This window comes from Cantharellus anzutake, assembly GCF_015039405.1.
Source record: "Cantharellus anzutake strain C23 chromosome Unknown EI90scaffold_7, whole genome shotgun sequence".
In the NCBI taxonomy this organism is placed as follows: domain Eukaryota; kingdom Fungi; phylum Basidiomycota; class Agaricomycetes; order Cantharellales; family Hydnaceae; genus Cantharellus; species Cantharellus anzutake.
In genome coordinates this window covers 1,343,193-1,367,556 of record NW_024066957.1, presented here as the reverse complement: position 1 = coordinate 1,367,556, position 24,364 = coordinate 1,343,193, and the positions used below count along the sequence as shown (strand labels likewise).

At 48.6% G+C, this 24,364-nt stretch overlaps 17 protein-coding genes across 17 annotated transcripts; 11 read left to right on the top strand and 6 right to left on the bottom strand.

Annotated features, from left to right (window-relative positions):
• Window positions 1-28: 28 nt before the first annotated feature.
• On the bottom strand, window positions 29-908 carry EI90DRAFT_2908285 (uncharacterized protein; the record flags this gene model as incomplete). Its single annotated transcript, XM_039054319.1, has 2 exons — window positions 29-739; window positions 798-908. 2 exons carry the CDS (start codon window positions 906-908, stop codon window positions 29-31), a joined length of 822 nt encoding a protein of 273 aa, XP_038920954.1.
• A 55-nt stretch (window positions 909-963) lies between these two features.
• EI90DRAFT_3279491 (oligosaccharyl transferase alpha subunit) lies at window positions 964-3,152 on the top strand (the record flags this gene model as incomplete). The annotated part of the gene is made up of 9 exons (XM_039066677.1): window positions 964-975; window positions 1,289-1,521; window positions 1,639-1,759; window positions 1,786-2,135; window positions 2,188-2,485; window positions 2,506-2,597; window positions 2,649-2,703; window positions 2,724-2,786; window positions 2,839-3,152. The coding sequence occupies 9 exons, from the start codon at window positions 964-966 to the stop codon at window positions 2,965-2,967; spliced, it is 1,353 nt and encodes a 450-aa protein (XP_038920953.1). The 3' UTR covers window positions 2,968-3,152.
• A 295-nt stretch (window positions 3,153-3,447) lies between these two features.
• EI90DRAFT_3279490 (uncharacterized protein) lies at window positions 3,448-5,400 on the top strand (the record flags this gene model as incomplete). Its single annotated transcript, XM_039066676.1, has 8 exons — window positions 3,448-3,670; window positions 3,762-3,815; window positions 3,876-3,947; window positions 4,001-4,122; window positions 4,178-4,289; window positions 4,342-4,683; window positions 4,749-5,143; window positions 5,204-5,400. The coding sequence occupies 8 exons, from the start codon at window positions 3,448-3,450 to the stop codon at window positions 5,285-5,287; spliced, it is 1,404 nt and encodes a 467-aa protein (XP_038920952.1). The 3' UTR covers window positions 5,288-5,400.
• Window positions 5,380-6,066, bottom strand: EI90DRAFT_3118167 (uncharacterized protein; the record flags this gene model as incomplete). Its single annotated transcript, XM_039063067.1, has 4 exons — window positions 5,380-5,427; window positions 5,481-5,630; window positions 5,694-5,811; window positions 5,864-6,066. 4 exons carry the CDS (start codon window positions 6,064-6,066, stop codon window positions 5,380-5,382), a joined length of 519 nt encoding a protein of 172 aa, XP_038920951.1.
• Window positions 6,067-6,331: 265 nt separating this feature from the next.
• On the top strand, window positions 6,332-6,851 carry EI90DRAFT_2908693 (THO complex subunit 7/Mft1; the record flags this gene model as incomplete). The annotated part of the gene is made up of 2 exons (XM_039054341.1): window positions 6,332-6,635; window positions 6,691-6,851. Coding segments are annotated over 2 exons (465 nt in total), but the record flags the coding sequence as incomplete, so codon positions are not given.
• EI90DRAFT_3040212 (uncharacterized protein) lies at window positions 6,608-7,677 on the top strand. Its single transcript, XM_039059004.1, has 6 exons — window positions 6,608-6,635; window positions 6,691-6,835; window positions 6,887-7,067; window positions 7,123-7,207; window positions 7,231-7,492; window positions 7,556-7,677. The coding sequence occupies exons 3-5, from the start codon at window positions 6,971-6,973 to the stop codon at window positions 7,487-7,489; spliced, it is 441 nt and encodes a 146-aa protein (XP_038920949.1). The 5' UTR covers window positions 6,608-6,635; window positions 6,691-6,835; window positions 6,887-6,970; the 3' UTR covers window positions 7,490-7,492; window positions 7,556-7,677.
• A 28-nt stretch (window positions 7,678-7,705) lies between these two features.
• On the bottom strand, window positions 7,706-8,360 carry EI90DRAFT_2908431 (uncharacterized protein; the record flags this gene model as incomplete). The annotated part of the gene is made up of 6 exons (XM_039054324.1): window positions 7,706-7,749; window positions 7,806-7,830; window positions 7,884-7,981; window positions 8,031-8,067; window positions 8,129-8,202; window positions 8,267-8,360. 6 exons carry the CDS (start codon window positions 8,358-8,360, stop codon window positions 7,706-7,708), a joined length of 372 nt encoding a protein of 123 aa, XP_038920948.1.
• A 649-nt stretch (window positions 8,361-9,009) lies between these two features.
• EI90DRAFT_3279488 (N-terminal nucleophile aminohydrolase) lies at window positions 9,010-11,070 on the top strand. Its single transcript, XM_039066675.1, has 11 exons — window positions 9,010-9,172; window positions 9,223-9,265; window positions 9,323-9,422; window positions 9,481-9,548; window positions 9,606-9,740; window positions 9,793-9,892; window positions 9,949-10,091; window positions 10,152-10,241; window positions 10,292-10,412; window positions 10,473-10,508; window positions 10,639-11,070. Exons 1-11 carry the CDS (start codon window positions 9,165-9,167, stop codon window positions 10,668-10,670), a joined length of 876 nt encoding a protein of 291 aa, XP_038920947.1. The 5' UTR covers window positions 9,010-9,164; the 3' UTR covers window positions 10,671-11,070.
• EI90DRAFT_2454947 (uncharacterized protein) lies at window positions 10,352-11,450 on the top strand. The gene is made up of 3 exons (XM_039053050.1): window positions 10,352-10,412; window positions 10,473-10,585; window positions 10,639-11,450. The coding sequence occupies exon 3, from the start codon at window positions 10,639-10,641 to the stop codon at window positions 11,230-11,232; it is 594 nt and encodes a 197-aa protein (XP_038920946.1). The 5' UTR covers window positions 10,352-10,412; window positions 10,473-10,585; the 3' UTR covers window positions 11,233-11,450.
• Window positions 10,947-12,417, bottom strand: EI90DRAFT_2991017 (Prephenate dehydratase-domain-containing protein). Its single transcript, XM_039056108.1, has 4 exons — window positions 12,111-12,417; window positions 11,769-12,056; window positions 11,512-11,713; window positions 10,947-11,455 (listed from the first exon to the last, which is right to left on the bottom strand). Exons 1-4 carry the CDS (start codon window positions 12,186-12,188, stop codon window positions 11,247-11,249), a joined length of 777 nt encoding a protein of 258 aa, XP_038920945.1. The 5' UTR covers window positions 12,189-12,417; the 3' UTR covers window positions 10,947-11,246.
• A 71-nt stretch (window positions 12,418-12,488) lies between these two features.
• Window positions 12,489-13,477, top strand: EI90DRAFT_3279487 (acyl-CoA N-acyltransferase; the record flags this gene model as incomplete). Its single annotated transcript, XM_039066674.1, has 6 exons — window positions 12,489-12,516; window positions 12,568-12,630; window positions 12,688-12,775; window positions 12,835-12,938; window positions 12,990-13,118; window positions 13,172-13,477. The coding sequence occupies 6 exons, from the start codon at window positions 12,489-12,491 to the stop codon at window positions 13,249-13,251; spliced, it is 492 nt and encodes a 163-aa protein (XP_038920944.1). The 3' UTR covers window positions 13,252-13,477.
• On the bottom strand, window positions 13,172-14,939 carry EI90DRAFT_3279486 (uncharacterized protein; the record flags this gene model as incomplete). The annotated part of the gene is made up of 6 exons (XM_039066673.1): window positions 13,172-13,726; window positions 13,781-14,425; window positions 14,482-14,591; window positions 14,646-14,660; window positions 14,721-14,803; window positions 14,858-14,939. 6 exons carry the CDS (start codon window positions 14,937-14,939, stop codon window positions 13,408-13,410), a joined length of 1,254 nt encoding a protein of 417 aa, XP_038920943.1. The 3' UTR covers window positions 13,172-13,407.
• A 1,485-nt stretch (window positions 14,940-16,424) lies between these two features.
• On the top strand, window positions 16,425-19,046 carry EI90DRAFT_2908068 (amino acid transporter; the record flags this gene model as incomplete). The annotated part of the gene is made up of 16 exons (XM_039054308.1): window positions 16,425-16,625; window positions 16,686-16,749; window positions 16,803-16,835; window positions 16,891-16,921; window positions 16,988-17,046; window positions 17,105-17,130; window positions 17,191-17,330; window positions 17,376-17,498; window positions 17,557-17,911; window positions 17,962-18,012; window positions 18,066-18,160; window positions 18,217-18,349; window positions 18,408-18,471; window positions 18,527-18,607; window positions 18,663-18,740; window positions 18,799-19,046. The coding sequence occupies 16 exons, from the start codon at window positions 16,425-16,427 to the stop codon at window positions 19,044-19,046; spliced, it is 1,782 nt and encodes a 593-aa protein (XP_038920942.1).
• Window positions 18,746-20,395, bottom strand: EI90DRAFT_2450499 (calcium/calmodulin-dependent protein phosphatase). The gene is made up of 8 exons (XM_039053044.1): window positions 20,192-20,395; window positions 20,068-20,106; window positions 19,935-19,986; window positions 19,776-19,874; window positions 19,637-19,722; window positions 19,463-19,557; window positions 19,306-19,410; window positions 18,746-19,226 (listed from the first exon to the last, which is right to left on the bottom strand). Exons 1-8 carry the CDS (start codon window positions 20,202-20,204, stop codon window positions 19,188-19,190), a joined length of 528 nt encoding a protein of 175 aa, XP_038920941.1. The 5' UTR covers window positions 20,205-20,395; the 3' UTR covers window positions 18,746-19,187.
• Window positions 20,335-21,251, top strand: EI90DRAFT_3118159 (uncharacterized protein; the record flags this gene model as incomplete). Its single annotated transcript, XM_039063066.1, has 2 exons — window positions 20,335-20,510; window positions 20,585-21,251. The coding sequence occupies 2 exons, from the start codon at window positions 20,335-20,337 to the stop codon at window positions 21,249-21,251; spliced, it is 843 nt and encodes a 280-aa protein (XP_038920940.1).
• A 416-nt stretch (window positions 21,252-21,667) lies between these two features.
• EI90DRAFT_2453466 (uncharacterized protein) lies at window positions 21,668-22,233 on the top strand. Its single transcript, XM_039053045.1, has 2 exons — window positions 21,668-21,827; window positions 21,916-22,233. Exons 1-2 carry the CDS (start codon window positions 21,757-21,759, stop codon window positions 22,094-22,096), a joined length of 252 nt encoding a protein of 83 aa, XP_038920939.1. The 5' UTR covers window positions 21,668-21,756; the 3' UTR covers window positions 22,097-22,233.
• A 181-nt stretch (window positions 22,234-22,414) lies between these two features.
• Window positions 22,415-24,328, top strand: EI90DRAFT_3040188 (uncharacterized protein). Its single transcript, XM_039059003.1, has 4 exons — window positions 22,415-23,097; window positions 23,155-23,272; window positions 23,323-23,377; window positions 23,424-24,328. The coding sequence occupies exons 1-4, from the start codon at window positions 22,789-22,791 to the stop codon at window positions 24,154-24,156; spliced, it is 1,215 nt and encodes a 404-aa protein (XP_038920938.1). The 5' UTR covers window positions 22,415-22,788; the 3' UTR covers window positions 24,157-24,328.
• The last annotated feature ends 36 nt before the right edge of the window (window positions 24,329-24,364 follow it).

Sequence of the window (24,364 nt, the reverse complement as noted above, 5' to 3'; positions counted from 1 at the left end):
AGAATTTCATTCATATGCAGGGATTCAATTATGGCACTTTTCTTGGAGTCGAGACTTGCTCATAGAGGTGGCAGGTTCGGGCATAATCTCCAGATGCATTGCACAAGCACAAAGCAGCAAGCAGGCTATGGTATGAGAGTGGTTCTCCAAGAGCACTGGTGGTTCCATCCGTTATCGGTAGGACAAGGTAATCACGAATGATAGAGTGGCCCAACATATGATCTGTGGTTGCACCCTTCGCTAGGACGAAGAGCGCCGCCGCTATCAAATGAGAGTCAATTGGAAATAAGGTGCGTTGAGCGGCCTTGACCATCTGGTGCCAAAGGAATCTAACATCCGCGGCGTTTCTGAGGTTGACATCTACTGTTCCGCCTTCTGGAGCTTGGGTGCCTCCAGTATGGAGCGCCCGACGTTTGCCCAATGCCAATATCATTCGGGAAAACACATATTGGTCTGGTGAGAGCGGTCCGGTCTTGTCGAGGCCGTAGAATACATCGAACATCTCTTGATACAAATGCGAGGACGCGAGAATAGTTATGTATTCGTTCACGGGCTCCAGACTAAGTTCACTGCTGGCAGGATTTGATGCTTGCACCACACGCTGATACTTCTGGTACTGCGCAAAAATGTTCCTAGCCCTTTCCACTTGTGGTGATGTTAGTGGGCCTGCTGCATGGCGCAAGCCTGCCAACAAAGTATGAAACGTGCGGAGGGAAGGGTTAAAACCACGCTTCTTCATCTACGTTGAAGGAATCAGAAACACAAGAGGCTTTAAGTACATGTTATGTGCAACCGACCTGGTTGAATAATTGGAAAGCAAGTTTATGCCTTTTTGCCACACATGCGAACTTGATCAAAGTATTCCAAACTACCGTGCTCTGAGAATCCAAACTTGCGTTTTTGACCATTTCGATAGCTACATCTAGCTTCCCTTCGCCTACGTAGCGCTTCACAGTACGAGCCATGTCGTATGGGGTCTGTGGTGGACGTATAATATGTCCTGGAAGGAACTTTCCAGGACGCGTCCGGGGAATGGCCAAATCGGTCGGTTTCAATGAGGCAATCACCCTTCTCATCACGGGGCGTACCCTCCCAGCCGAAGCTAATGCGGAGGATAATCGGGCCACAGCAAGCATGACGAAGTGGGCGTCTTTTACGTAATGGCTTAATTTAGTGTATTTTTAAGCGCTGGCTGAATTTGTAAATTGTATCCGCATTTTAGGCAGTTACCAGTCTCTATATCGGCATTTGTTACTGCAATCCGCGACCATTCTGTCAAAAAATGAAGTTGGGGACGTTTATGCTTTCATCGCTTCTCCCCTTCTTTCTCCATACTGTTTCTGCTCTCAATGTCCCACCCTCTTTCGAGAACGTGGCAGTCGTCCGCACGATAGAATTGGGCGGGTCCTCAGTCCACGTCACAACCTCGATTTCTGCGCGTTCCCTAGCAAACAATAACGCGAAATATTTCTTTGTGCTATCGAAGGAACAAGATGACCTCACCAAGTGGATCGAGGCAAGGTGAAGGGGAAATCAACGCCCTTGACTGTCGAGAAACATGATTTAGCCGCCCTGCTACACAAATCACAGTTTGTCTTGCTCCTACTGTACAGCTGTCGTTCTGATAATGTTCATTAGGCCATTCGTGTATTACTCCGTCAATATTCCCGACACTTTGGGAGTGAATGAAACAATCACGCTGCTTGTCAACACTATCGAGGCGCATGCAACTACACCGTTACCCGCGACTGCGAAGCAAGTGATACTCAATCTTTAATCTATGAGACTGGCGCTTACGTGCTTAGTCCCTACGCCTCGCTTTCTCAAAGGACTAAGCTGCGGTCGCCAAGTCCTACGATCCATTCGTATTCAGAACCATCCTCACTCTCGTCTTATGCCTCCAACGTACCAGTGACCAAGTCAGGGGCAGTTGTTACCTATGGACCATTCCAAAACATTCCTCCATCTGCGGATAAAGCCTTCTTCAACAATGTCCAAGAAATTGTGAAGATTCACTATGTGTATGACCAACCAATCCTCACTGTGTCCTCCCTCAGGAGGACAGCAGAGATTAGCCACTGGGGAGACAACCTGAACATCCAGGATGACATAAAATTGCTCAATGATGGCGCTAGGTCTGTGCAAGGAATGTCCCATATTGGGCTACTGACCAACGACCCTTCTCAGACTAGAGGGCCAATTCTCTCGCATTGACTATCAACGCCAAAATTTCTTTCAGAAAGGGGGAAGCTCTATTCTTCCTGGCTTCACCATTCAACTCCCTGCTGGAGCTAGGGACCCGTACTTCACTGACATTGTTGGCAACGTGTCGACCTCCCGTTTTCGACCTGCGCCACCGAAGTCAAACGGCAAGGGAGCTTCTGACAGAAATAGTATTTTGGAGGTCAAGCCTAGATACCCTCTTATCGGTGGCTGGAATTACACATTTCGGCTCGGATGGGATGCTCCACTCGGGGAATCCACCGTCTACGATCCCACGACGAGCTGTATATTGCTGCCATACCTTTCTTCACCCACATACCGGGATCGGTCGTTGACGATGCTGAGGTCAAAATTATTCTCCCTGAGGGCGCTACGTACGTTCAATCCTCTTGAACACACTTCCGACCCCCTAACTCAGTTTCCAGCGACTCCAACGTTTACGTTCCATTCGCCGTTGACGAGTTGTATCGGGGCACTCATGTTACTTTCTTGGATACAAGGGACGTCCTTCCATAATTCTTAAAAAGCGCGGACTGACTGTGAAGCATACTGGATTGATATATGTGGGTGACAGCTGATCGATGGTTCTCAGAAATCTAACTCATAGAGCTCCAGGTCTCATACTCATTGTCTCTCACTGCACATCTGAACAAGGTGGCCGCTGTAGCCTCTGCTTCCTTCATTCTTTTCGCAATAGGTTTGGTATTGAGACGAACAGACACCACCATTCACAGGAGCATATAGTCAGACGTGATACTACTTGCCACGTTTCGGTTGGCATTCCCTGTTAATAAATCCTATGATTCCTCTCCATGGTGTTTGAGCTTAGGAACCATATGTATAGAGATTTTTTTAGCACATTCCTGCGACTAAAATGTCGGAAAACCTCGATATCCATCAAAATGCAAATTTTGACGTTAAAACCCCCCCCATATAATTAAACGCCCAAACTGTGTTTAAACACCCCGAAATGCTCTGAATACGTTTTTAACAATTTTAATAATTGCATCATAAATCCTTCCCATGTCAAAAATCTAATCGCGACATCTTTCTCATTGGCTGCTGGGCGGCTGTTCCGAAAAAAACGCTAAAAACAATTTACTGGCGTTTAAACATTATACGCCATTTTCCGAAAATAAGCGCTGGGGCCACGTGAACGCCTGCGCCCGACTGTATCCACACACACCTTGTTTCCCGCTCAAACTGTCACCCAAATACTCCCTCATGGCTTCTGCAAGTGACGTCCGAGCAATTCTGCAGCTTCCCCCGACCTTTGCCGGTCCATCTCAGCTCAAAAAGCCTTCTGCACCTGGTCCCCGAAAACCTGAGGGCATTTCTCGAGAATTATACTCGTTAATTGGTGATTCAGCCCCTACGCTTGTAGCACAATACTCTCGACCGAAATTCAAACCGAAATTGGACCTTGGTGCTAGGAACAGGACTAGTGGTACGCATCATCTCATTTCTTTAGATCGACTTGATATGAATATTTGTCCCTTCTAGGACGTGGCAGCCTTTCAATAATCCGGTACGCTCAGACAGTCTGGAATTGTTTCATTGGGCGAAAGTGGGAATTGAAGAGAAGGAGTCTAGTGAGTTGCTGTGAGGCCGCCGGAACTGTGTGTCCATTATGAACCAGGTCTTAGCCTCAGAATTCTCCAAGTACAACGTACCCTCACAAGTATATTCGTACACACAAGAAGAATATGACAAGCATTTACAGGGTATGGTGTAATTGACGTCTATGGTGTTCATTTTAACAATGGGTGGTTTGCAGATGAAGCGTGGTCAAAAGAGGAGACAGACTATTTGTTTTCGTTGGCCAAGGAGTACGATCTACGCTTCCTAGTAATGGCGGATCGATATCAGTTTCCTGGAGGCAAATCACGGCAAATAGAGGTGGGAAAGGTCATCGCTTTTGAACCCACAGTCAATATCTTAGATATTTTGACAGGATCTCAAGTCTCGATATTATGGTGTTTGTCGTCGTCTAATTCGCAATCGCCCTTGGATGGGAGATGAGGCCTCTAAAAACCAGCTTCTTGCGAGCTACAACTTTGACCCAGGTATTTCCCCAATTACCGACAATAACGACCGGACCTTACTCACGCAAAACAGAGCAAGAAAGAAACCGCAAAGCATACCTCAATGGTCTATTTGATCGAACGCCGGAACAGATAGCCGAAGAAGAGCAATTGTACGTAGAGATCAAGCGGCTCGAGCTCAATGAACGACGATATTCGAAGGAACGTGAAGAGCTCCTGAGAACATTCGCTGGCGTTGAAAGTGGATTACCAAATCTGCCCGCAAATTGGGACATCGCTGCCAGTGTTGCCATGGACAAGAAGCGGAAAAAGAGGCTTGAGGGAGAGATATCACTCGATAGCCCTGTTGGACCCGGCTCCGGGATGAGTCTATTTTCGCAGAAGCGTAGGGACACTGGAAAGTCTTCAGCTACGGGTGCGGGTTGTCACGAAAAGAAGCTCAGATCAGTCACACTGAAACGTTCCATTCATTCCCCTCAGACATGTTGCATTGCATTGTGCGCTACGATCCCCCTTCAATTCTTTCCTCCACCAAATCGAGCGCACCCGTTCACCTTCGCAGTTCTCGGATACCCGTGCCAAAATCCAGTCATCACTCTAAAGTCACAACTATTCTTGCCGAGTTAGGAATATCAACTTCAAGGCTAGTCATGCCAACTGCGACAAACATTGCACGGCTAGAAACACTCCAAGCTGCTGCTGTGAACGTGATGGAGATGAAAAAGAGCCTCGACAGAGTGGAACAGGACATCAGAATCATGGAGGCCCAACTTAACGTTCGAGATAGTGAGGCTCCAGCTGAGGAGGATGGAAGACAACAAAGTTTGGAAGCTGGGGCTTCGACCCTTGCACAGAAATTCGTGGACAAGCAAGCGGTAAGCGAGTCTTAGTCAGACGTCAGAGAGTCCTCTGAAATACGATTTGTCATTTCGCAGCACCAGCGCAAACGCTCTGTGTCTACCTCATCAGCGGGTACCTCGGTTGCGCGAGGGGCTACAAAGCGTGTCAAGAGAGAGTGAGGTGACGGGATGCGGCAGCGGCAAACATTGGTTCACTGTACTGTATAATATGAAATTAGGTGTGTCAGTGAGAACGCGATGCGACTTGGTATTCAAGGAAGGATGGATCCGTTGACGAGATAAAGGATACCATTCCGACCCTGTGTGAATGGTTGAGCGGCATCGCTACGCGGTTACAGTCTGTGTGACCAACCTCGATCTTTTCAATTATCTGGATATCAGGAACCACAACCCAGTCCCCCTCTTGCGTACTTTGTGACTGCTGGACAAGTCGGAATCGGATCGAGAAGTCCTCAAGAAGTGTTGGGTAGTTTTTAGACTCTTCAAATGCAAAAGGGTGCCCCTGTCACCCCCAACTGGTTATCTAGCTGCACCCGCAAGGCTGTAATCACGAGCGTGAACTCACGGGGATGATGTGAGCAGAAACCCAACGTCGTACGTTCTCCTGCCGTTCAAGCTCATATTGCTCCTCAGTAACATGCGTTTCGCCATTCCTATGCTCATCCCCAGGAGCAGGCTGATGTCTGATACCCAGTGAGCATATTCTGCCAGTTACCAAAAGAATAGTAGGCTAACGGCTTTCGTGTCATAGCAAGAGTGGCTTTGTTTGTGGGAGCAAGCACAGTCACCCTTTTAGTCTCGTCACGAAGAAGAGATTCGATTGGCCCAATACTGCGCAGGTAGTCCCGGAAGATGGTCGATTGGGGTTGAACAATGAGCAAGTCAGACAACAGGGGTATTGGGTGATGGTGATTGATCTCTTGCGGCGGGGCGTCCATTGGTAGCTGTGTGCAAACTACTCTGTATGCATAAGGAGGCAACAGGAACGAGGTGAGCCACAGCAGACGCAGATGACGCATAACTGAGCGAGAGCACTTGTTGAACCACACGTGACGGATGCCACTCAATTTCTTGGTTTCCCGCAAATGGCGACAAGAGGGACAACAGCGGACGGGCCTGAGCCGATGATTATCGACCCCACTCCATCAAGGTTTCACCTCTCAGTTGCGGATGAAGGCAGGCCACTCCAACCTCCTCTGAGAAGTGCCCACCATCTTGACTACATTGACAGACGCCCTGGCACAGAAGCGGGTGGAAAACACTGACAGGAATTTTCGAAGAATATCGACCAAATTTCATACATATGCTGCTGCACTTCAGGACCAACAGAAAAGGCGGTCTGGTGTTGATCCCGGCTATCCATCCGCCTCCACTCCTCTGGATGATTTGCGGCAAGCTCTTCGCCAGGAATTGGACGCCTTTCTCCTTTCGATACAAAAGTCTGAACTTGTAGTCCAGGCAGAACAGATGCAGGCGCAGGAATACCATGATAACCGTACACGAATATGTGGGTATCCTTATAAATGCCCATCCCCCCGTTGTCACTGACAGATTTCGTATAGTGGATGAGCACGATTCGATACGCTTTGAAATTGAGAACCTTCGTGAGGAGCTGCAAGAGGCGGAACTACAGAAAGAAAGGAAGAAGGAATACGATGTCATCGCTGCCAGGGTCAATAACCTCCCTCAGAGATCCGAATTGAACGCGTGCGTACAAGTTTAGGCTCAGTCCCCAACTCTAGTTAATAATCGCACCAGGGCCATTGCAGAATAGAGGATGAGATTGCTACTATAATCGCAGAACAGGAGGCGACTCGAGAGATCCTTACCGTGAAGCGCTCGATGATGGAAGATATCCGTCAGCGTATCCAGGATATGATGCTTCATGGACGCGACGGCGAGTTGGAGGATACGGAGAGACCTTCCTCGCCGATGCCCCGTCGGAAAACGACATTCCAACACACCTAATGAACTCCTTGTGACCCAACTTTCAGGGCCCATCCCCTCGTCGGCTGGCAACACTCTTAGCCCGGAAGCAAAACCATTCACTCCGACACTTAAGCCTCCTCATCTTCTAGTGTCGCTCAACGTTTACTCCGTAGTTCAGCAAGCTCAAGACAACCCTCGCCATTGCACAGCCTAGGCACGCCGAGCCCTTATTCGGAAGGCAACCTTGCCCCAGCGACCGTTGAGGAACCGGAAGATGGGGAGGACGTCGAAATGGGGGAGGTGTCTGAAATGGTTAAGGATTCCAGAACGAATGGGCACGAGAAAAACAAACGGGATAAAAGGAAAAGCGAGGAGTTGGAAGAGGGCGAAGCCTCAGATAATTCTAGCGAACTTTCATCAGCCCCAGACTAGCCTGTTCGTGCCAAAAGGTTTTGTTTTTGGAGTGCAACGTATTTATTGTTCTGTATTCCAAGGTAGCACTGCGACAATTTTGCATACTGGCATTTCCCCTTTTCCTATTCTCTCCTGAGGAAAGGTTCAGTCTATAAATTAGTCCATACACAGTTGTCGTGACAATTGTTTGTACATCAGAAGTCCACCAGTTCACCAGTCGGTTAAGTTGCACGCTCAAGAATCTGCAAAGCGAAGGATAAAGTTGACGAGGACGGCAGCTTCAGGAAAGAGTAATGAGGCCCGCACAGTAAAGTTGAAACAAGAACACGCTTACCAAGAAGGAAGATGCACAATATCGTCTGATAGGGAGCGGTGAGTTCTGGAAGACTGATCGATATTGAATGACACATACTGGGCCAAGACGATCGTCATATGGTCCGGAATCGCGTTTTCTGATGGCAGAGGCACGCCAATGGTATGTAATGAGAGCATAAACCATAATTGCCATGGCTGAACTGGTGGGTGAGTGAATTAACAAGGTCCACGTTTTATAACACACCAATGAATGAAAACATCCCAGCGCTTATTCTCCCAATCTTGACACAAAAGGGAACCGAGTTAGTCGGTTTTCGTAGCATGAGAAGGTACATTGCTCACTTTGTCGCCAAAATTAAGCAACCCTACTGATAAGCCTCCAAGAATGACGGAGAAGTGCAGCCATGACAGGAATGCTAAAGATATTCAATGGCTATGAGTCAGGATAGTGCATTTAATGGATAAGGCACAGGTGCGTACTTCGTTCGTTCGCAAAAAAGACTTTGGGCTCGACGCGAACTGGGAGCGCAATGCGTTTCTGGGCCGTGCGCTGGAGAAGTGGTTGAGTCGACATAGTATTCAGCACTCGTTTGGAGACTCCGAAGGCCCAAGATGTGGGGGTCGATCAACGACGGCAATGAGGAGAATTGGCAATGGGTGGAAGAAGCCAAGAACTTCGGGCTTGCGCCTTAATCACGTGCACTAATGACTGCCTGAATCAGCATGCGACCGTAAATATGGAGCCCAGTTGCGGGATCCGGCGCTCGGGTTTTGTGATTTACAAACCCAACGATCCGGATGGTACAGAGCCGGATGCAACTTAACGACGCGGGGGGCACAGAAAGATTTTTCATCGACCTTCCAAAGTTGGAGGTGGACGATAGGACGCGAAACCCTTCGCGGCATCAGCAAAATTAATCCTTCAACCCACATACTCATAAACAATTATTAAAACGTCAACAAGACATACCGTTGTACCAGTAAACAATCTGAAAATCCTCAAAGGTGAAGGTGAGGGAGGGTTGTGAACAGCGCAAGTACAGCGCAAGCTGAGACACCAGCCTTGCGATCGTGGTCGATTCATATGGTTAAGCTACGGAGGGGCACTAAGCGAGCTTCAGCTGAGAGTCTCACGTCACATGCGACAACTTTCCCATTGATTGGCGTCAACATGAGTCCAGAAATTGAGTTAGGTGCCAGTCAGATTCCAGATGCGAACCTGGACTAAACCAGTCCCGCAAGGGTAGTCCCTTACACGTGAGAAAATCCTTTCAAACCGCTCATCATTCAGTCAATTGCATTCAGAGTCACACACTTCACGCAACTTGCGACCCATCCATCATAGGTCTCTTTCCTGTAACGTGGACCCCTCTGGAGGATGTGCCGGTGAGCCTGGGAGAGTATCTTGTTGAAGACTCGTCTGATTCTATGACTAGACTTGTCGCAGTCAAAAGTACCACTCCGATTCAATTGGCCCATGTGAGGAACCTTCATCAACCAACTCATCCTCAAGCCAACAGAAATGCCTTCATATAGCTACTTACCAGGCCACGACACTCGATTATCAATCAGGCGTTTGACAGTCGCTTAAGGCTTGACCTCCGACGCCCTATTAATGGAGATGGATTCGGCGTTGGTGAGTCTCGGCAAGACCTTCACCTTATGTCCTTTAAATACTGAGGTCATCCTTATAGGCTGGTATGACTCTGTAGAAGACGAAGAGCTTGGGTCTCAGCCGTGCATCTTCAAATCCATTACCCCAGTAAGCGCTACCACCCTGCTCGCTCTTCGTTATGTTAATACCGCGGATCACGCTCAGGCTTGGAATAACGCTAATCTGACCAGGATAGCTGAGAAGATCAAAAGCCCCCTAGTGTTCGGCCACGTGCGAGCCACGACGGCTGGGTCATTATCGCAAGACAACTGTCATCCGTGGTCCTTCGGGAAGATCATGGTAGGCTCAGAGATATTCCTTACCTCATGAGAAACTACCCTCTCTGTCACAGTTCATGCATAACGGGGGCATCGCTGAATTTGAAAAGATAAAGCGAACACTTCAAGCTTCCTTGACCGACGAAATATTTCTGGTCCCGCAAGGCAATACAGGTATCTACACTTCAGCTCTCACGACGTGAATAGGCTCATGGATCGATCGATTGTAGACTCAGAATGGGCTTTCGCTTTGTACCTGTCTAAGCTGCCCGATGTACACGCATCAAATTTCTCCCCTGAGATTCTGCGTAAGGCCATGCTTGAAACTATCGCACATCTGAACAAGATGGCAAGGGATGCAGGCATCAGAGAGGTAGAGCATAATGGTCATACCCGTTTGCTTCCATAGCTAATCGTGCGTGTTCGGTCATAGCCAAGCCTCCTGAACTTCATCGTAACGGATGGGTCGACGATCGTAGCTTCCAGATACGTCTCATCTAGGACGGACGAAGCAGCATCTCTGGCAAGCCTTGGTTCTATCTCCAAAACTTAATGCTCAAATCACAATATTAGTACTTCTCCTCTGGCACGACCTTCAACGAATACGCACCAGGGGGTCACTATCGGATGTCGAAGTCTGACAAAAGGGAAAATATCATCATGATCGCTAGCGAGCCACTCACCTTTGAAAAAGGTACAGGCTTTGTCGACTGCCCACTACATATCACTGACCACACCTCCGGCTTGTGGATAGCTGACTGGATGGAGATAAAGACAAATACTTTAGTTGGTGCGTAAGAACTTTTTGTCCATGTGAGCTTCAATATAAAGCATGACGATCATTTGTTTTCAGTCATCACGCCGAAAGTGAGTGATATTTGCCATTTTTTGTCCACAGCAGTTAACGCACCTTGAGACAGATGAACATCCTCCAGATTCCAATTATCGATGAGTTCTCGTCATCGTCCAACTTGAAGAAACGCACCGTCGAGTTCGCCGCAGAGAAGGGATTTTGGACTGAAAACCCACGGAAAACGCACATGGGATCTCCTGAATCAGGCCACGAAATTCGACAGAATTATCAGCAGCGGATCACGGGCCCATTACAAGTTCAGAACCCGCAAGCAGTGATACACAATATGTCTGAAGGAGTCTGCTTTGTGACTAAGCGCGAGAATCAGGACGATAGTCGTGATGACGTCCCCCAATGTCCCATCGACATAGAACACTCCGATAGTTCTGTAACATTTGTGTCATCCATGCTAATTACACACTGTGCATCCATTCGAAATTGCGTTAAACTCTATGTACAATACGTCTACCAATTTCCAAGGCTGGTTACCTCGCCTCTGCGTCCCTTCCCTACACCTAACAGCTCTTTCATGCCGGCGACACACTTGCTGAGCGCGGCCTTCCATGTCTGCTCCTTCCCAATATCTTCCGCAGAAGTGCTGGGTTTGAGAAAGTACCCTGCACTTCAACAAAAACAACATCATGAAATTGCTGTGGGCTAAGGGATGGACGACGATCAATTCGCGTTATCGTGAGATGAGGGACCGAAGCAATCTTGGCAAGGACGCGGAGAGGGAAGGATTAGGTAGGACCCTGCTGGGTGTGGTTTACAAATATCATCCAGCTGAATGCGAAGGAGGGATCGATATTGCAGTGGGGGCCGGATGTCGAGTGGCAAGGGCTCATCGGCACTGTCATGGAATAACAGAAAGCGTGTCTGGTTGGCTGACCATTCGGCATCAATAAAGTGTTGTGCTTGAAATAGCCTTGGTGAGGCTTACCTTCCCCATCTTGGATCCCTTCCTCGAGTATTACGAGACCGTATAGTTTGGCACAAATAGCCGCCGATATTGCGGCACGATTATAGACCACGTCGTCCGCATGCTCCAACAATGATTTAGCAGCAAATGCAGTGGAGGTCACTGGCACTTTTGTAGCGTTAGGGAGCACTCTACGAACGTACTCGGTGCATTGGCCTAGAGCCTGAGAAAGGGAGTGAGGGATTGCCATCAGAGGCGTGATTAAGTTTACTAATTACTTGTTCATGACTGCTGACTGAGGTGATGTCCTCAATCTTAGTTCCTGGAAGGGCAATTAGGCAATGCCTCACGGAGAGAATCTGTTCCCCTCGAATGAACGCGGTCTTCCCAAGAGCCGGATGCCTAAGAATGTCATAGGTCTCCACAACAGATCCGAAGGTGGAATTCTCCAGAGGAATGAAAGCGAATCGTGCTGTACGGTTGGGATCAGTGATCGAGACCCCAAGATCTCGTATCGAAGACCGAGGCTCATATCGAACAGAGTCCCCACAAAGCTCATAGGCGGCCTGATGCGGAGAACAATTGATTTTTCGGCATTCAAGCGAAACATAACAACGCACCTGATGAGAATATGTGCCCTCAGGGCCTAGGTAGGCTAGCTCTGGTTGCGGCGAGCTTTCGTTGTGTAGTTGGACCATCGTACTTGACCGGTCAAGATGTGAGCACAAGTTAAACGGCCTTGTCGAAAACCTGGGCCAACATAGGATCAAATTTCATTCGCGGTAGCGCGTCGGAAACGGATTTTCAAGGCAAAGAATGAGAAATTTTCACACTCATGAACTCCTGCCAATTGATGAAAGGTGCCCGGGCCCTGCGTGGCTTCCCGCTAAAGAAAGGCTGGTCACCTGCTCTACCTGCGCACGGAAAACCTTCGGGAGATTGCGTCCGATCAAAGGTCACAGCCACTAGCGGAACCGCCTTTTGCTTTGGGTCAGAACATGAATATACGGTTAGCGACGGTGGGAAGTCCGTTATTGGTGAAATCCCCTGTTCTTATGATTGGGCGGCAGCCTGCAGATTTGTTAGGCATGCAGGCCTGTAACTTGCAAAATTTACCGGAGAACTACCAGTTACGATATTGTGCGGCCTATTGTCATGTCTGGCAGCTCCTCTGCATCTAACAATGATGCGATAAAGATTTATATCATTCTCTCACTTGGCCTCAGCTGTCATATGTTGCAGAAGATCACAAGGGGCGCATAGTGGGTTATATCCTTGCCAAGATGTATGTACTTGCGCCTTAACATGCTCGTCCGCTTACACGTTTCCTGCTTTTATTTTCAGGGACGAGGAACCTAGTGACAAGTCCCATGGTCATGTTACATCTATTTCGGTTCTGCGTGGATATCGGCGGCTAGGACTAGCCAAGAAGCTCATGCTCTTGTCGCGTAAGGAAACCCCAATGATTTGTCACTTCTTTCCTGATTCTGTCATGCTAGAGGAAGCCATGGCTAGTATATACAAAGCCGAATACGTCTCTTTACATGTCCGTAAGTCGAACCGAGCGGCCCTTGGTCTCTACCGTGATTCCTTGGGCTTTGACGTTCACAGCATTGAGAAAAAATATTGTGCGTGTCTTCTTCCATCCAATGATAATATGTGCAAAGTGGATTCACTTTAGATGCCGATGGGGAGGACGCCTATGCCATGCGCTTAAAATTATCTACAACTGGTACTTCTGAACAACCTCCATCGAAATAATCACTGGGCATGTATCTTGGGGCCCCACTTGAACTTTCCCTGTGAGCTACATCCGAATATATCATATCCGGACATTTCAAAATGAACAGGACAGGTTGAAGCGATATCATCGGTCCTACGCATGATCCAGCCTCCGGCTGGTTCTGGATGTGTGATCTAAGCTGGGCCATCCGCTGCGTCCGCACAGTTAGAATTCGATCCCTTTTGTTTCGTGTGCTTAAGTTGTGTATCCTCATCTTTATCCTTGCTCTCCTCGATAGCTCTTCTTAGAATCTCTGCCGTGCGCAACCCGAGATCGTAAAATCCATCGTTAGATGACCCATGAAACATGTTCGTGTGTGCATCAATCTCTGAAGATGAAAGAGAGTTGGAGTTTGGCGTAAAGAATTGGAAAGATGGCCACGTTGGGGAGGGTAAGAGGATGAATGTTCTTTCGTTTGAAAATGCAGAAGTGGGGGGTAGGCTAGTATAGAAACTAGATAACATTCTTAATCCGTCAGGACCAAGATCTCTGCAAGAATTTACGCACTTTTGAAAGTGGACGCTGCGCTCGCTCCTCAGAGCAACGAGAGTGTCCACGCGAGCCTTCAAGGCAGCATCATCCCAAAGGTTACGGACATATTTTAGGTGATCACCAGCCCACGCCCAATCAACATTAGCCTGGGCTTGCGAAATACCTGTTGCGATTGCCTTCCTCTGATATATTGCTGTCCCAGCGGCAGCACCAGCTAAGACAGCACCACCTAGTGAATAGAGCAGTGTCGGAGTGGATGATTTACGCCGACGAGGGCTTCCGTTTGGATCGGAGGAAGCACCAGCGCTTTGAGATACCAATTCTGAAGCATTCTCATCCAACGATTTACTACCCATCGTCGGTTGATCATTCGTTTGAGTATTTTTGGATTCGCCTCTGAAAGCCGTCCCTAATGCCCCAAGAATACCTAGTCCTGTGGCAAGCTTATGGGCCGTCTGTACGTATTGAACTGCCTTAGTCGCTGTGTTCTTGAAGACCCCAGGATTTATTCCATAGTACGGAGTATCAAAAGCGATGCAGGCAATAATACGAGGCCAAAGGGCCGCAGGCTGGCTGCTATTATCTGCAGAAGGCGAAGTTATGGGAGCGGAGCTCTTTGCAATAGCAATCAAAGCATCCGCAATTAACAGACCTCCCATACTAAAGAGTCGCCGAGGCTGATTATCCAAGGCCAGCCGCTGAGGGCACGTACTTACCTATGTCCGCACAGAACAACCTTAGTCTTTCCAGCTCCCTTTCCATTCCCTCCTTCTTTGTGCACAACCGTTGTAGTCAGCCATTCCACAAATCGCTCTGTTGCAGCGCTCTAACCTCTAGGATATTAGGAATATCAAAAAATCTCCACCAACGCGCAACGCACCAGTTCCCCTCTGGTCTATTGGAACCGTATAATCAACTATTTGGGCATTCAGGAGACAGAAATTGGCACTCTGACCTCATATGCTGGAAACACGATGCATTCAACTCGCACATCGCCGTGTTGGTCCACGATGTGCTGGAGCCTTTCGGGGAATCCACCTTAGTAGATTCTGAGCGCAATCGACAGCCACTCAATAACGAGCTGATGCCCACCAAAGGCAGAATCATCTCCTTTGAACCCATGAACGAAGACACATAACACATCCACTTTCTCGTTGTCAGAGCTCGTCTCCATCTAAATGTTTGTATACAGTTGCACGATGTCAAACTAGAAATGGACAACCTCGCAGTCGAGGAGACTGCGCTTCGGCGATGAGAGTTCCCACGCTCTTCTCGTCACTGCCACCATCTAGAAGGGCGCTACCAATACCACCGGCTTGAAGGTCACTTCCTGCTGTGTCATGTCTATTTACCCGCCTCGGCCTCGGGCATCGACTCCTAATTTCTGATATTGTTCTGTGTGGGCGCTAGACTGCAGTATGTTGAGCACGCGATGTCGCGCTGAACGCCGGCTATCCAATCGTGTGATTCCCGGGATGATGGGGATGGCTTCTCGAGATTCTCTCTGTGTGGCACACACGGCTCTTTGTGGGCATGGGCACCTAACAAACCGTGAATGATATGTAGGGACAGTCGAAATCCCCGTTCGCCACTTCCCAGACTGGCGAACTCGTCCATGCCGGAAATATATTCTCAGTGTATGTTGAGTCCTGCACTTCTTCACGGTCACTTCGGAGCGCGGTTTCGACGGGGTACGGAGGGGGGGGGGGGGCGGGACCTGAAAGGGGAATACGTGTTCGAGAAACCAGTACCATCTGTCAGGTGCGTAGTGTACTGTGTCCATTGAACTTCTTCGACGCAACCTCACCTCTAAATGTGATCGGCATATTTTGTGTCTCGGGAACCTTTTGTCTGTGGCTCCGTGCGATTCCTCAGGTGCGTGTGTTTTGCTGTCGGACGCGCCCGGCCTCCAAATTTCCCATCAGTGCGCCAGGCTAGTTCGCGCGAACCCCGCTCTATGAGTGGCCATCTAGGCTTGAAACACACATTTGGGACTTCTGACGTCAGCCTTGTCCTGTCTAAAGTCATTCATAGGTGATTTAGTCACCGAGGAACGATTCATCAGAGCTTAGTGTTCTTTCCAGCGCCCAGAAGACACGGGTGAGGTCTGTATCCGTGGAGGTTGCGTAGGCTGAAGGTCCCAGTCTCGGATTAGCAGATATCGAGGCAGGTATCTGTAACAAACATTGGATGGCACATGAGTGCATGTCGCTGCCACCAAAGCTGCACTTTCAGCGAACTGAAAAATCGGACGTGGTACCGCGTGAAATTTTTCTATGGGTCCTTGAACAGTTGCTATTTCAGTGCTGATGCAATCGACTATGTGCACCGTCGCAGCGTTGGACGCCTGAAATCGCTCATTTTAGTCGCGGGGCCGGTTTTCTCTCACTCCCTTGCGGCTTCTGGTACCGCCCTTGTTCTCCTTGAAATGCGCTGTATTCGGCCTGGCTATTAGTTGCAGCTTCTGAATTATACCTCGTCATGGGAACCTCGATGACCCAGTTGAAAGTACCAGAATATATCCGGACTCGTGTCCACAGGAATGTTTCCATCATTTCGAAGCTCTCGATAATATTGATCTATACCCTTATAAGCGAGGGCTTCACCCATCGGTCTGGCAAGTTCTTGAATACCCTGACCATCGATTGCTGCGAAAGATATGGATCCTTGCACGCATGGGGATCATAGCGCGATCACCAGTGGCACAAATTCGAATCAAAAGTTTGCTCAAACGAAAAACGAACACACCACCAGTGTAGACAACGAGGCCCCATGGGGACCGCACTTGAGATCAGCATCGTTGGTGCGCGGCCTGCGATCTCGACACATCCAGATGAGCAGTATATGTGGAATGATTGGAGTGAGTGCTGCTCTTTACAAGTTGTGACAGAGCCTGTGCTCATGCGCGAATAACTCCCAGACTGGTCTTTTCCTTGCCAGCGGATCGGCTTTGGCTGATGCGGGACCTCTGGGGGCTTTGGAAAGTTCTCTCCGTATGATCGTCCTCGCGGATTTTTCTGAACTGGTACCTAGCTAGGCTACTCCGTAATGGGCCTCGTTACAGCAGCTAGTAAGTTCGCGTGCCTTTATATATAGTCCCACTGTTGTCAACGCTGTTATTAAAGTTGCGTACACATCCGGGGAGATGTCAGCATTGTGAGAGTTATAAACTTGACCTACAGAGATTTTTTGATCGGCTCTAATGTTTTCTTCGGTGCGTAGCATGCCGGTATCAGGGGGCTTTGTTCATCATGTTACCACTTTCGTCGAAAAGGATTTAGGTACGTGGAATCAGCTGAGTAATTCTGCTGGGCTGGAATTGATGCATCTGTGCGTCAGGTGCCGCTGTGGGGTGGAACTTCTGGGTAAGGCATCCTCGTGATGTAATCGTACAGGAACGAGTATTTATGCGCATCGTGGGGTAGTATTCTATCGGCATCACTCAGGCAGTTGAATTGGTGGGAGCCTCGTCGTTAGTGAGTTTTTGGGCGCCAAATATCAACCCAGCTGCATGGATTGGCATCTTTTGGGTCGCAACTTTATGTGCTAACATGGGGCCGGTGAGGTACGTGTAGTGATGTTCCGAGAACCTGAATTTAATATTGCACAGGTATTACGGAGAAGTTGAATTTTCATTTGCACTCATAAAGATTGCCCTAATTTTGGGGTTACTCCTCATGGGTATTCTCATTGACACTGGGGCCGTAGGTGATCACGGTGCGATAGGTTTCCGGTGCATCATTACTCTTGTCCATTGCAGTGCACGCGGCTGACTGATGACACACATACAGATATTGGCATCGACCAGGCGCATTCCAACAATTGCCATATGTATCTAATGGCATTCCATCACATATTCCTGGAGCATTTGGCCGTTTCCTCGCATTTTGGAGCACTCTCACCAATGCAGCCTTCGCATACGGGAACGTTCAGGTTGTTGGGATCTCAGGAGCGGAAACTGTTAATCCTCGTCGCGCAATCCCAAAAGCGGTCTCGCGCACATTTATTCGCGTTGTTTTCTTTTATGTTGCAGCCATTTTCATCCTGGGCCTCATTGTAAGTTCTGATGACCCAGCTTTATCTGCGGGTGGGGGAACTGCCGCCCGTTCGCCATTTGTGATTGCGATCAAGAGAGCAGGGATCCAAGTGAGTGATTTTGTTAGCTTCTATGATAGGGTTACCGAGTCGTGGATTAGGCGCTCCCAGGAATAGTTAATGCTGTTGTAATGACTTCTGCGTTAAGCTCAGTACATCTCTCCAATACTTTAAGCCGGCTTGACTTGCTGAAGTCGAGTTCCAGGGTATTTCTTGCGTTTTTCTGTCATCCCGGACACTTGTCGGCCTTGCAAACGATGGACACGCGCCCCGCTTTTTCTTGATAACTAATTCATTCGGGTAAATGGCAGGAACGATTATCCCCATGGTGTTGACCTCATATAATTGTGCGACAGGACACCATGGATTGCTGTCCTGTTTACATGGTCTCTTGGCGGGTTCGCTTTTTTGAGCGCCCAGTACACTGCTCTGAAGGTGCTGATCTGGCTTGTTAATCTCGCTGCTGTTGCAGGTCTTGTGTGCTGGGTGGTAAGTCGAGATCAACTATTTGGGCTCGTGGATCATTCTTTCAAACCGACCGTTACAGATATTGTGTTTGGCCTACATTCGAATGTACGCTGGAATTAAGGCTCAGGGATACTCGCGCAGCAGTGAGTATTCATGGACTATTATGTCATTGGTAAAGACTGATTTGCACCATCCCAGAACTTCCGTACAAATCATGGCCACAGCCTTTCTTGGCCTGGTTTGGACTCGTCTCATGCACAGTTATAGTCTTCTTCAGCGGTGGGTCTGCTATATTTAGGGGCAATCATATTGCAATCATTAAATTTTGAGATAGGCTTTCAAGTGTTTTTGAAGGGGAATTTCACTGCTTCCGGCTTTCTCTCCAACTATATCAATGTGTTCGTATTTACTGGTAAGCTAGCCTTTACTCTGTACAAAAATGATCCTGATATGCGGTGCCACACCTTCAGGCTTATACCTTCTCATCAAGCTGTATACCCGATCATGGCAAATATTCATACCTGCGGACAAGATTGATCTTAGCGAGTTCCATCTTCTAGAGGTTGAACGAGCCGAGGCCGCGGTACGCCATGATGACATCATGAGAGGTGACCAGAAACCGGAGCCGGAGGGAAAAGCTGACAGACCCACACCAGACAATCCTCGCAACCATCTGCGCATCCTAGAGTGGTTAAGTGGGCTTGGAAGGCTGGTATGAGGTTTGTGATCGTATTTGGGCTTGATTTTTGAATTTGCACGCGGTGAGGGTGAATCCTCGGGACGAGAACATAAGATAATGTGCATGTCATTAATGGCGAGTCATACAACAATTAAACCCAGAATGGAGACACAACATAAGCTAGAAAAGATGTTCCAATGTCATTTGCTTGGCGATGTCCTAAGAATTAGATAATGAGTTGTAAGTCGTCCGAAACACAAGAGCGAACCAAAGAAAGAGAAGGATGCTGTGAACTGACCGTCTTGGCGACAATTGCTGTGAATTCATCGAAACTTAATTTGCCATCACCGTCCTTGTCTGCTTCCATGATTGTTTTGTCCACGATCTGTTGAAGCTGAGAATCCTGACTGGCATATTAGCCTATTGTTCTACGTACACGACAAATCAAGGCTCACTTTTAAATTATTCCCTACCATCATCTTCAAAACAAGGAAAAGCTCGCCGTTTGAGATAAAGCCGTCTCTATCTACATCATACACCTTAAACGCGACTATAGAGTTGGCGTGCACGGTATGCAGATATATCAATCTGCATCGCTAACAGTTGGGGTGGACGGAGCCCCGACTCACATCGTAGTTTCTCCTCACGACCACCACGGCTGCTGAAGGCACTCAAGCCTCCAACAAACTCTTGAAAATCGACTGTACCTCCGCCGCTTGTGGAAAGCTCAAACTCATAGTCTCATAGAGATGGTGACGCAGGGCATACTCATCATCAAAAATCGCGATCATACGCGATGCTAGTGGATTGTTCGCGATCTGAGGAACTTGCAAGAATTCCTCGCGATCAATGGATCCGGAGCCATCCCTGTTCAAAGGAAACACCAGAGTGAGGGGTAACGGATCTCCAGACGCGATAGACGTGTACCTGTCCAGCTTCATGAAGCGCTTTTTCAAGCGATCGAGCTCAGCGGCAGTGACTGAGGACGCGATAATGTTAGGGAGATCCAGGGACTATGATCCCGGAGACCTGTTAAGCCAGCTACGCAATCCTCACTCACAGTTGGAGGACTTCTCCATCTGCGCCATGTATTGGGATGCTAATTGGGGAACAATGAAAATAGGAAGTATTCGTCGGTCAGAAAAAACCCTGAGGCCATCGCTCAGAGCTGGCATGTATCTTACTCGTTTGTCCCATTGTGTATGCTCGCCAGTGTGATGGCAACGTTATTCGGCGGCAACGGGCGGGTGGCAGTGTTTGCCACTTTCACATACGCGCGACTTTTCTTGGATATTTGGGCGACAACGCCTGGAGTTGCGGTTCTCACATGGATGGCGCGTCAAAAGATCCGGGGATGGACGCGGAGGCTATCCAGAACCAAATAGACCTTTCTTTATCTCTTACCTTCGGCCTTGTGGCGTCGTGGTCAGGCTCAACGAAACCAAGGCTAGCTAGTGCACCAGATACTGACGACATAATGCAATGGATGAATCGTCCATCTAGGTAGGTCTGTTCATTTCTGTATGTGTATCTCATTTGGAACACTCATCGTTGCCTGTGCTGGATGTGAATGAAAGGCTTGGGGTTGGAGCACCCATTCCTGATACGTCTGCTTCGGTTGACTCTTCAGTTAAGGAGATGACTGCTCTCAAACGCAGATTGCTCTCCGGTCCAAAGAAGAGGGCGGATGATGGCGTTGTGCCAAGACATCAATTAAGAAAGTCCGATGATGAAGATGATGAGGATAGTCGTGCCTCCCACATGGACGCATCAAGAAAAAGGGCTCCTCCAACTGATCTTTTCGGTGGTAAAGCAAAAAGGAAGAGACCACAACGAAGCTTTGGTCCAATGGCCTACTGTACTGCATCCGCCTCATTCCAATCCACCGACATGACGGGAACAAGCGGCAGCGAATTAGTCGAGCGTTCGGATCCACTCCCGTCTTTAACCCTCGAAAACAGGCAGGATTCCTCATCAACAATAACTAGCGGAACCTCTGTGGCAACATCAGAGTCGTCCCAATTGGCTTCGGAGGATACTCCCAGGCTTGATGTTGCATTCGAAGAGCCCAAGGTCGCTGACAGCGGCGTGCATGGCTTCTCAGACGTCGATCCTCTTCATAGGAAAGATGCCCAATTGCCCGCAACGCGTATCGTCAAACACGATCGCAAATCAAAAAAATCCAAGCGAAAGCGGGATCGTAAGAAAATCAAGCGGAAACGAGTTGAAGGCGCATCCACATGATACAGTACATGATCTTATACGCGATTGCAGTGCGTTATTCCCCTCCTGGCATAGATATCGACCCAGCATGAACTGCCCATAGATAGGAACCCATATTTCGACATGATCAATTACCCGATATACGGAGCGCAAGGGATGCCCGCCTCACGTGCATTGCCTATTATTTCACCAGAGGAGCGCATCTTTTCTCCCATTCCATCGTGACTGAACATTCCTTCGAAATTCTCTCTTCGGCGCTCTCTTTCCTCGGAACGTTCTCTTCGGGCCTCTTCTCTCTGCCGCTTCCCTTCTTGGACGCGATCCCTAGAGCGTGTGAGAAAGCCCATGATCTGTTCCTGCAACCTGTGTGATCAAACGATCAGCGCCACATTCATCAACGTCACAGGCGGCACTACCCATGATAATTTGATCGGCATCGATGCTCATGGTGGCCCCAGGGCGGTTTTTGAGGGTGTTCATGTCCCCACATCCGCCTTTTGGGGGGAGAGTTCACTGGTGCATCTGAATGTTCAGTCAAACTCTTTGGCCGCGATTGCGGTGTCGAAGTTTTGCTAGTCACGTAGACATTGCTGGAAGGTGTAACGGGAGTTATAGGGGTTGGGTTTGACGCATTCGAAATAGTTCGTGAGCGTGTGTGAGTTTGGGTTGGATGATGCTGGTGAAGACGTGCATCCGGGCCCTTCCAAGTGACAGGAGAATCACCCATAATCACTTGTCCATTACGGATGACTGTAGGGAGTGGGGTGTTCTTGTTCCTTCGTTCATCAACTATAACGATTGGCTGTCCACTAGCTATGTACACGACCTGCTCGCCAGGTACCACACGTTGCTCTCGGTTGGCGTAGGACTGTGATTGACCTGGAGCATAAGCATTATTTTGTCGTTGGGCTGGATATGATGTACCATAACTAGTCGAAGGATCATCATTGTCGTAGGATTTTGGCTTTTGGAGGATTGAGGCTGGCTGAGGCTGGGTTTGAATCGCCAATGGCAAGGCATCTGATGGTCGACGTTTCTTCTTCAGGGAACTTTTACGGGGACGCTCATAAACACTGGTTTCCCCTTCCCGCGTAGATCAACGACCTGAACCGGTTCTGATGTTCTTCTCGACATGAGCAATGTGGGGTTGTGACATCGAGATAAACAAAGGTAAATACAAGCGAATTCAATTCAATTTCCGCGAAAACGACACTTTCAACGTCAACATGGCCACTTATTCCGACGGGTGGAACTCATGGAACTCACAATCCAATCGGTACACTTCAACACCAGGACCTCAGCTAGTCGTTCTTTCTGGATCGTGGGATTCTGAGGCAGAAACTTCTGAACTCATGGAATACGAGCTTGCTGAGGATGTGGCATTGGCGTTATCGGAGATGCGAGCATCTAACCTGCGTCAATCTGATATTATACTAAGACCCGAATTGGAGGAAATTGCCTCAGCGATGGAAGTCGATTATGGAGTGCGGCCCCAGCCCGTCATGTTCACCGACCCACAAAGTAACGCTCGATATTCTGACAGTTTCCTTCATTGGGGATGGGGCACGTCACCATTGTTCCAGACACAAATGTCATGATATCGTGTCTTGCTCTGGTTGATGAACTCGTCAAATTCATTTATTTGAACAATGATATGTTCATGTCTATCTTGCTGCCTGGTATTGTCATGGCCGAACTTGACGGATTGCGAAAGAACGCTTCGCGTTCGTGTCAATCGGAAGCGCAGGAGGCAAATAAATGGGCTGTCAGCGAGCTCATGAAAAAAGGCGCTGTCCGAGGACAACGTGATTCTGCAACTTTGGTCGACAGTGGCTCTTGGCGCAACTATTATTATCAATCCGGGAAAGTACGTCTATACTGCCACCTCGAGGAGTGAGTTGGTGATCGACCTCGGGCTTTGTAGGAAAATCCTGACGGTTTCATCATCGATTGTGTATTGTTCGAATGGATGCAGGCACCTAGTGGTCGATGGACGGTTCTCACTATGGATCAAAATTGTGCCGCCCAGTGTTTATCAAACGGTGAAGTGGATTGTGACTTTCCCCTACTAGTAGCTCAACAACTTGCGCAGGAGTTCCTATCGCCAGCCGCACCCTAATTGGACACTTCGTGACCTGCTCAGGGAAGTCGATCCGAATCTGGAATTGCGCCTTGACGCCGATACAAACGCAGGCCCCCTTATGCAATGGGTCAGAATTATACACGCTCTGCCGGAAACCGACGAAAAAGTGGTCAAAGGCGAAGAGATCGAAGCCCTGACTGGGCACGGGCTGCATCGCAAACTCAAGCGCCTCGCAAGATTCCTGAAATGCCCTCGAATAATGACATTGCGGCGGGGATGGACCTCGACGAAGAGATGCGACCCTCTTCGGTATCTGAATATGCTATAGATCCCAGGGACGAACTTCGAGACCAACTGATCGCTTACCTCCAATCGGCTCTTTACCCGATAGTGGAAACAACCATCGAATGTTACCATAAATTGCAGGATCAGTTCTCACAGAAAACCGAAGGATCGTCGGATTCGATTCATGCTCGACCACCTCTCGCTGATCGCAAGAGCTCATCCTCTCGTACTTCCCCGAAGCCCTCTCTTCCGCTGCCCCCTATCTCTTCCGTGGAGCATGAGAGATGGTCCTTATCGCAATGTGTTGATTTTCTTTCAGAATGGCGACCAATATCTGAGCGAGATAGACCTACCAAACCTATTCCCTTCACTGCTCAAGAAAAGAGCTCGTTATCATCCCTCGCTCATTTTGTTCAATGTGGTAATCGCCGGGGGCGAGAGTTTGCACGTGGAGATTGGGACAAAGTCTGCGACGGCTTGAAAATTCTTTGTCCTGGCGTTCAAGATGTTTTTGAGAAGGCTGTGAAGGAGGCATTCGATGCACTATTGGCACGATAATCAGTCGGACGTCGTTTTCGCTCATCTTGAGCATGAATTTGGCCAATCAACACTTCTTAACACCCTTGTTCGCGTGCAGTTTGTAATGCGCGAAGCACATTCAATTTGTATCATAAGTAGTCGTATATTCGAAGTCTAGATCAGCGATGTATATACGTATAGAGACACTTCTAATTGACGAATCAATAACAAAAAGTAGAAAAATAGA

What these genes read in the sequence shown, in the direction of transcription:
- EI90DRAFT_2454947 (XM_039053050.1), top strand. Translation starts at nt 10,639, where the DNA reads ATGAACATCCTCCAGATTCCAATTATCGATGAGTTCTCGTCATCGTCC.
- EI90DRAFT_2450499 (XM_039053044.1), bottom strand. An exon ending in TCGTGAGGAGAAACTACGAT is followed by an intron (nt 19,558 to 19,636) that starts GTGAGTCGGGGC and finishes CCAACTCTATAG; the next exon opens with TCGCGTTTAAGGTGTATGAT. An exon ending in TGGTAGGGAATAATTTAAAA is followed by an intron (nt 19,411 to 19,462) that starts GTGAGCCTTGAT and finishes TATGCCAGTCAG; the next exon opens with GATTCTCAGCTTCAACAGAT.
- EI90DRAFT_3279488 (XM_039066675.1), top strand. An exon ending in GGGATGCAGGCATCAGAGAG is followed by an intron (nt 10,092 to 10,151) that starts GTAGAGCATAAT and finishes GTTCGGTCATAG; the next exon opens with CCAAGCCTCCTGAACTTCAT. An exon ending in CGGACGAAGCAGCATCTCTG is followed by an intron (nt 10,242 to 10,291) that starts GCAAGCCTTGGT and finishes TCACAATATTAG; the next exon opens with TACTTCTCCTCTGGCACGAC.
- EI90DRAFT_3040212 (XM_039059004.1), top strand. Translation starts at nt 6,971, where the DNA reads ATGATGGAAGATATCCGTCAGCGTATCCAGGATATGATGCTTCATGGA. An exon ending in ACCTTCCTCGCCGATGCCCC is followed by an intron (nt 7,068 to 7,122) that starts GTCGGAAAACGA and finishes CCCAACTTTCAG; the next exon opens with GGCCCATCCCCTCGTCGGCT.
- EI90DRAFT_2991017 (XM_039056108.1), bottom strand. Translation starts at nt 12,188, where the DNA reads ATGGTCCAACTACACAACGAAAGCTCGCCGCAACCAGAGCTAGCCTAC. An exon ending in AGGGCACATATTCTCATCAG is followed by an intron (nt 12,057 to 12,110) that starts GTGCGTTGTTAT and finishes TCTCCGCATCAG; the next exon opens with GCCGCCTATGAGCTTTGTGG. An exon ending in CAGTCAGCAGTCATGAACAA is followed by an intron (nt 11,714 to 11,768) that starts GTAATTAGTAAA and finishes TCCCTTTCTCAG; the next exon opens with GCTCTAGGCCAATGCACCGA.
- EI90DRAFT_2453466 (XM_039053045.1), top strand. Translation starts at nt 21,757, where the DNA reads ATGTTCAGTCAAACTCTTTGGCCGCGATTGCGGTGTCGAAGTTTTGCT. An exon ending in CACGTAGACATTGCTGGAAG is followed by an intron (nt 21,828 to 21,915) that starts GTGTAACGGGAG and finishes ATGCTGGTGAAG; the next exon opens with ACGTGCATCCGGGCCCTTCC.
- EI90DRAFT_3040188 (XM_039059003.1), top strand. Translation starts at nt 22,789, where the DNA reads ATGGGGCACGTCACCATTGTTCCAGACACAAATGTCATGATATCGTGT. An exon ending in CGCCCAGTGTTTATCAAACG is followed by an intron (nt 23,273 to 23,322) that starts GTGAAGTGGATT and finishes CAACTTGCGCAG; the next exon opens with GAGTTCCTATCGCCAGCCGC. An exon ending in TTCGTGACCTGCTCAGGGAA is followed by an intron (nt 23,378 to 23,423) that starts GTCGATCCGAAT and finishes ATACAAACGCAG; the next exon opens with GCCCCCTTATGCAATGGGTC.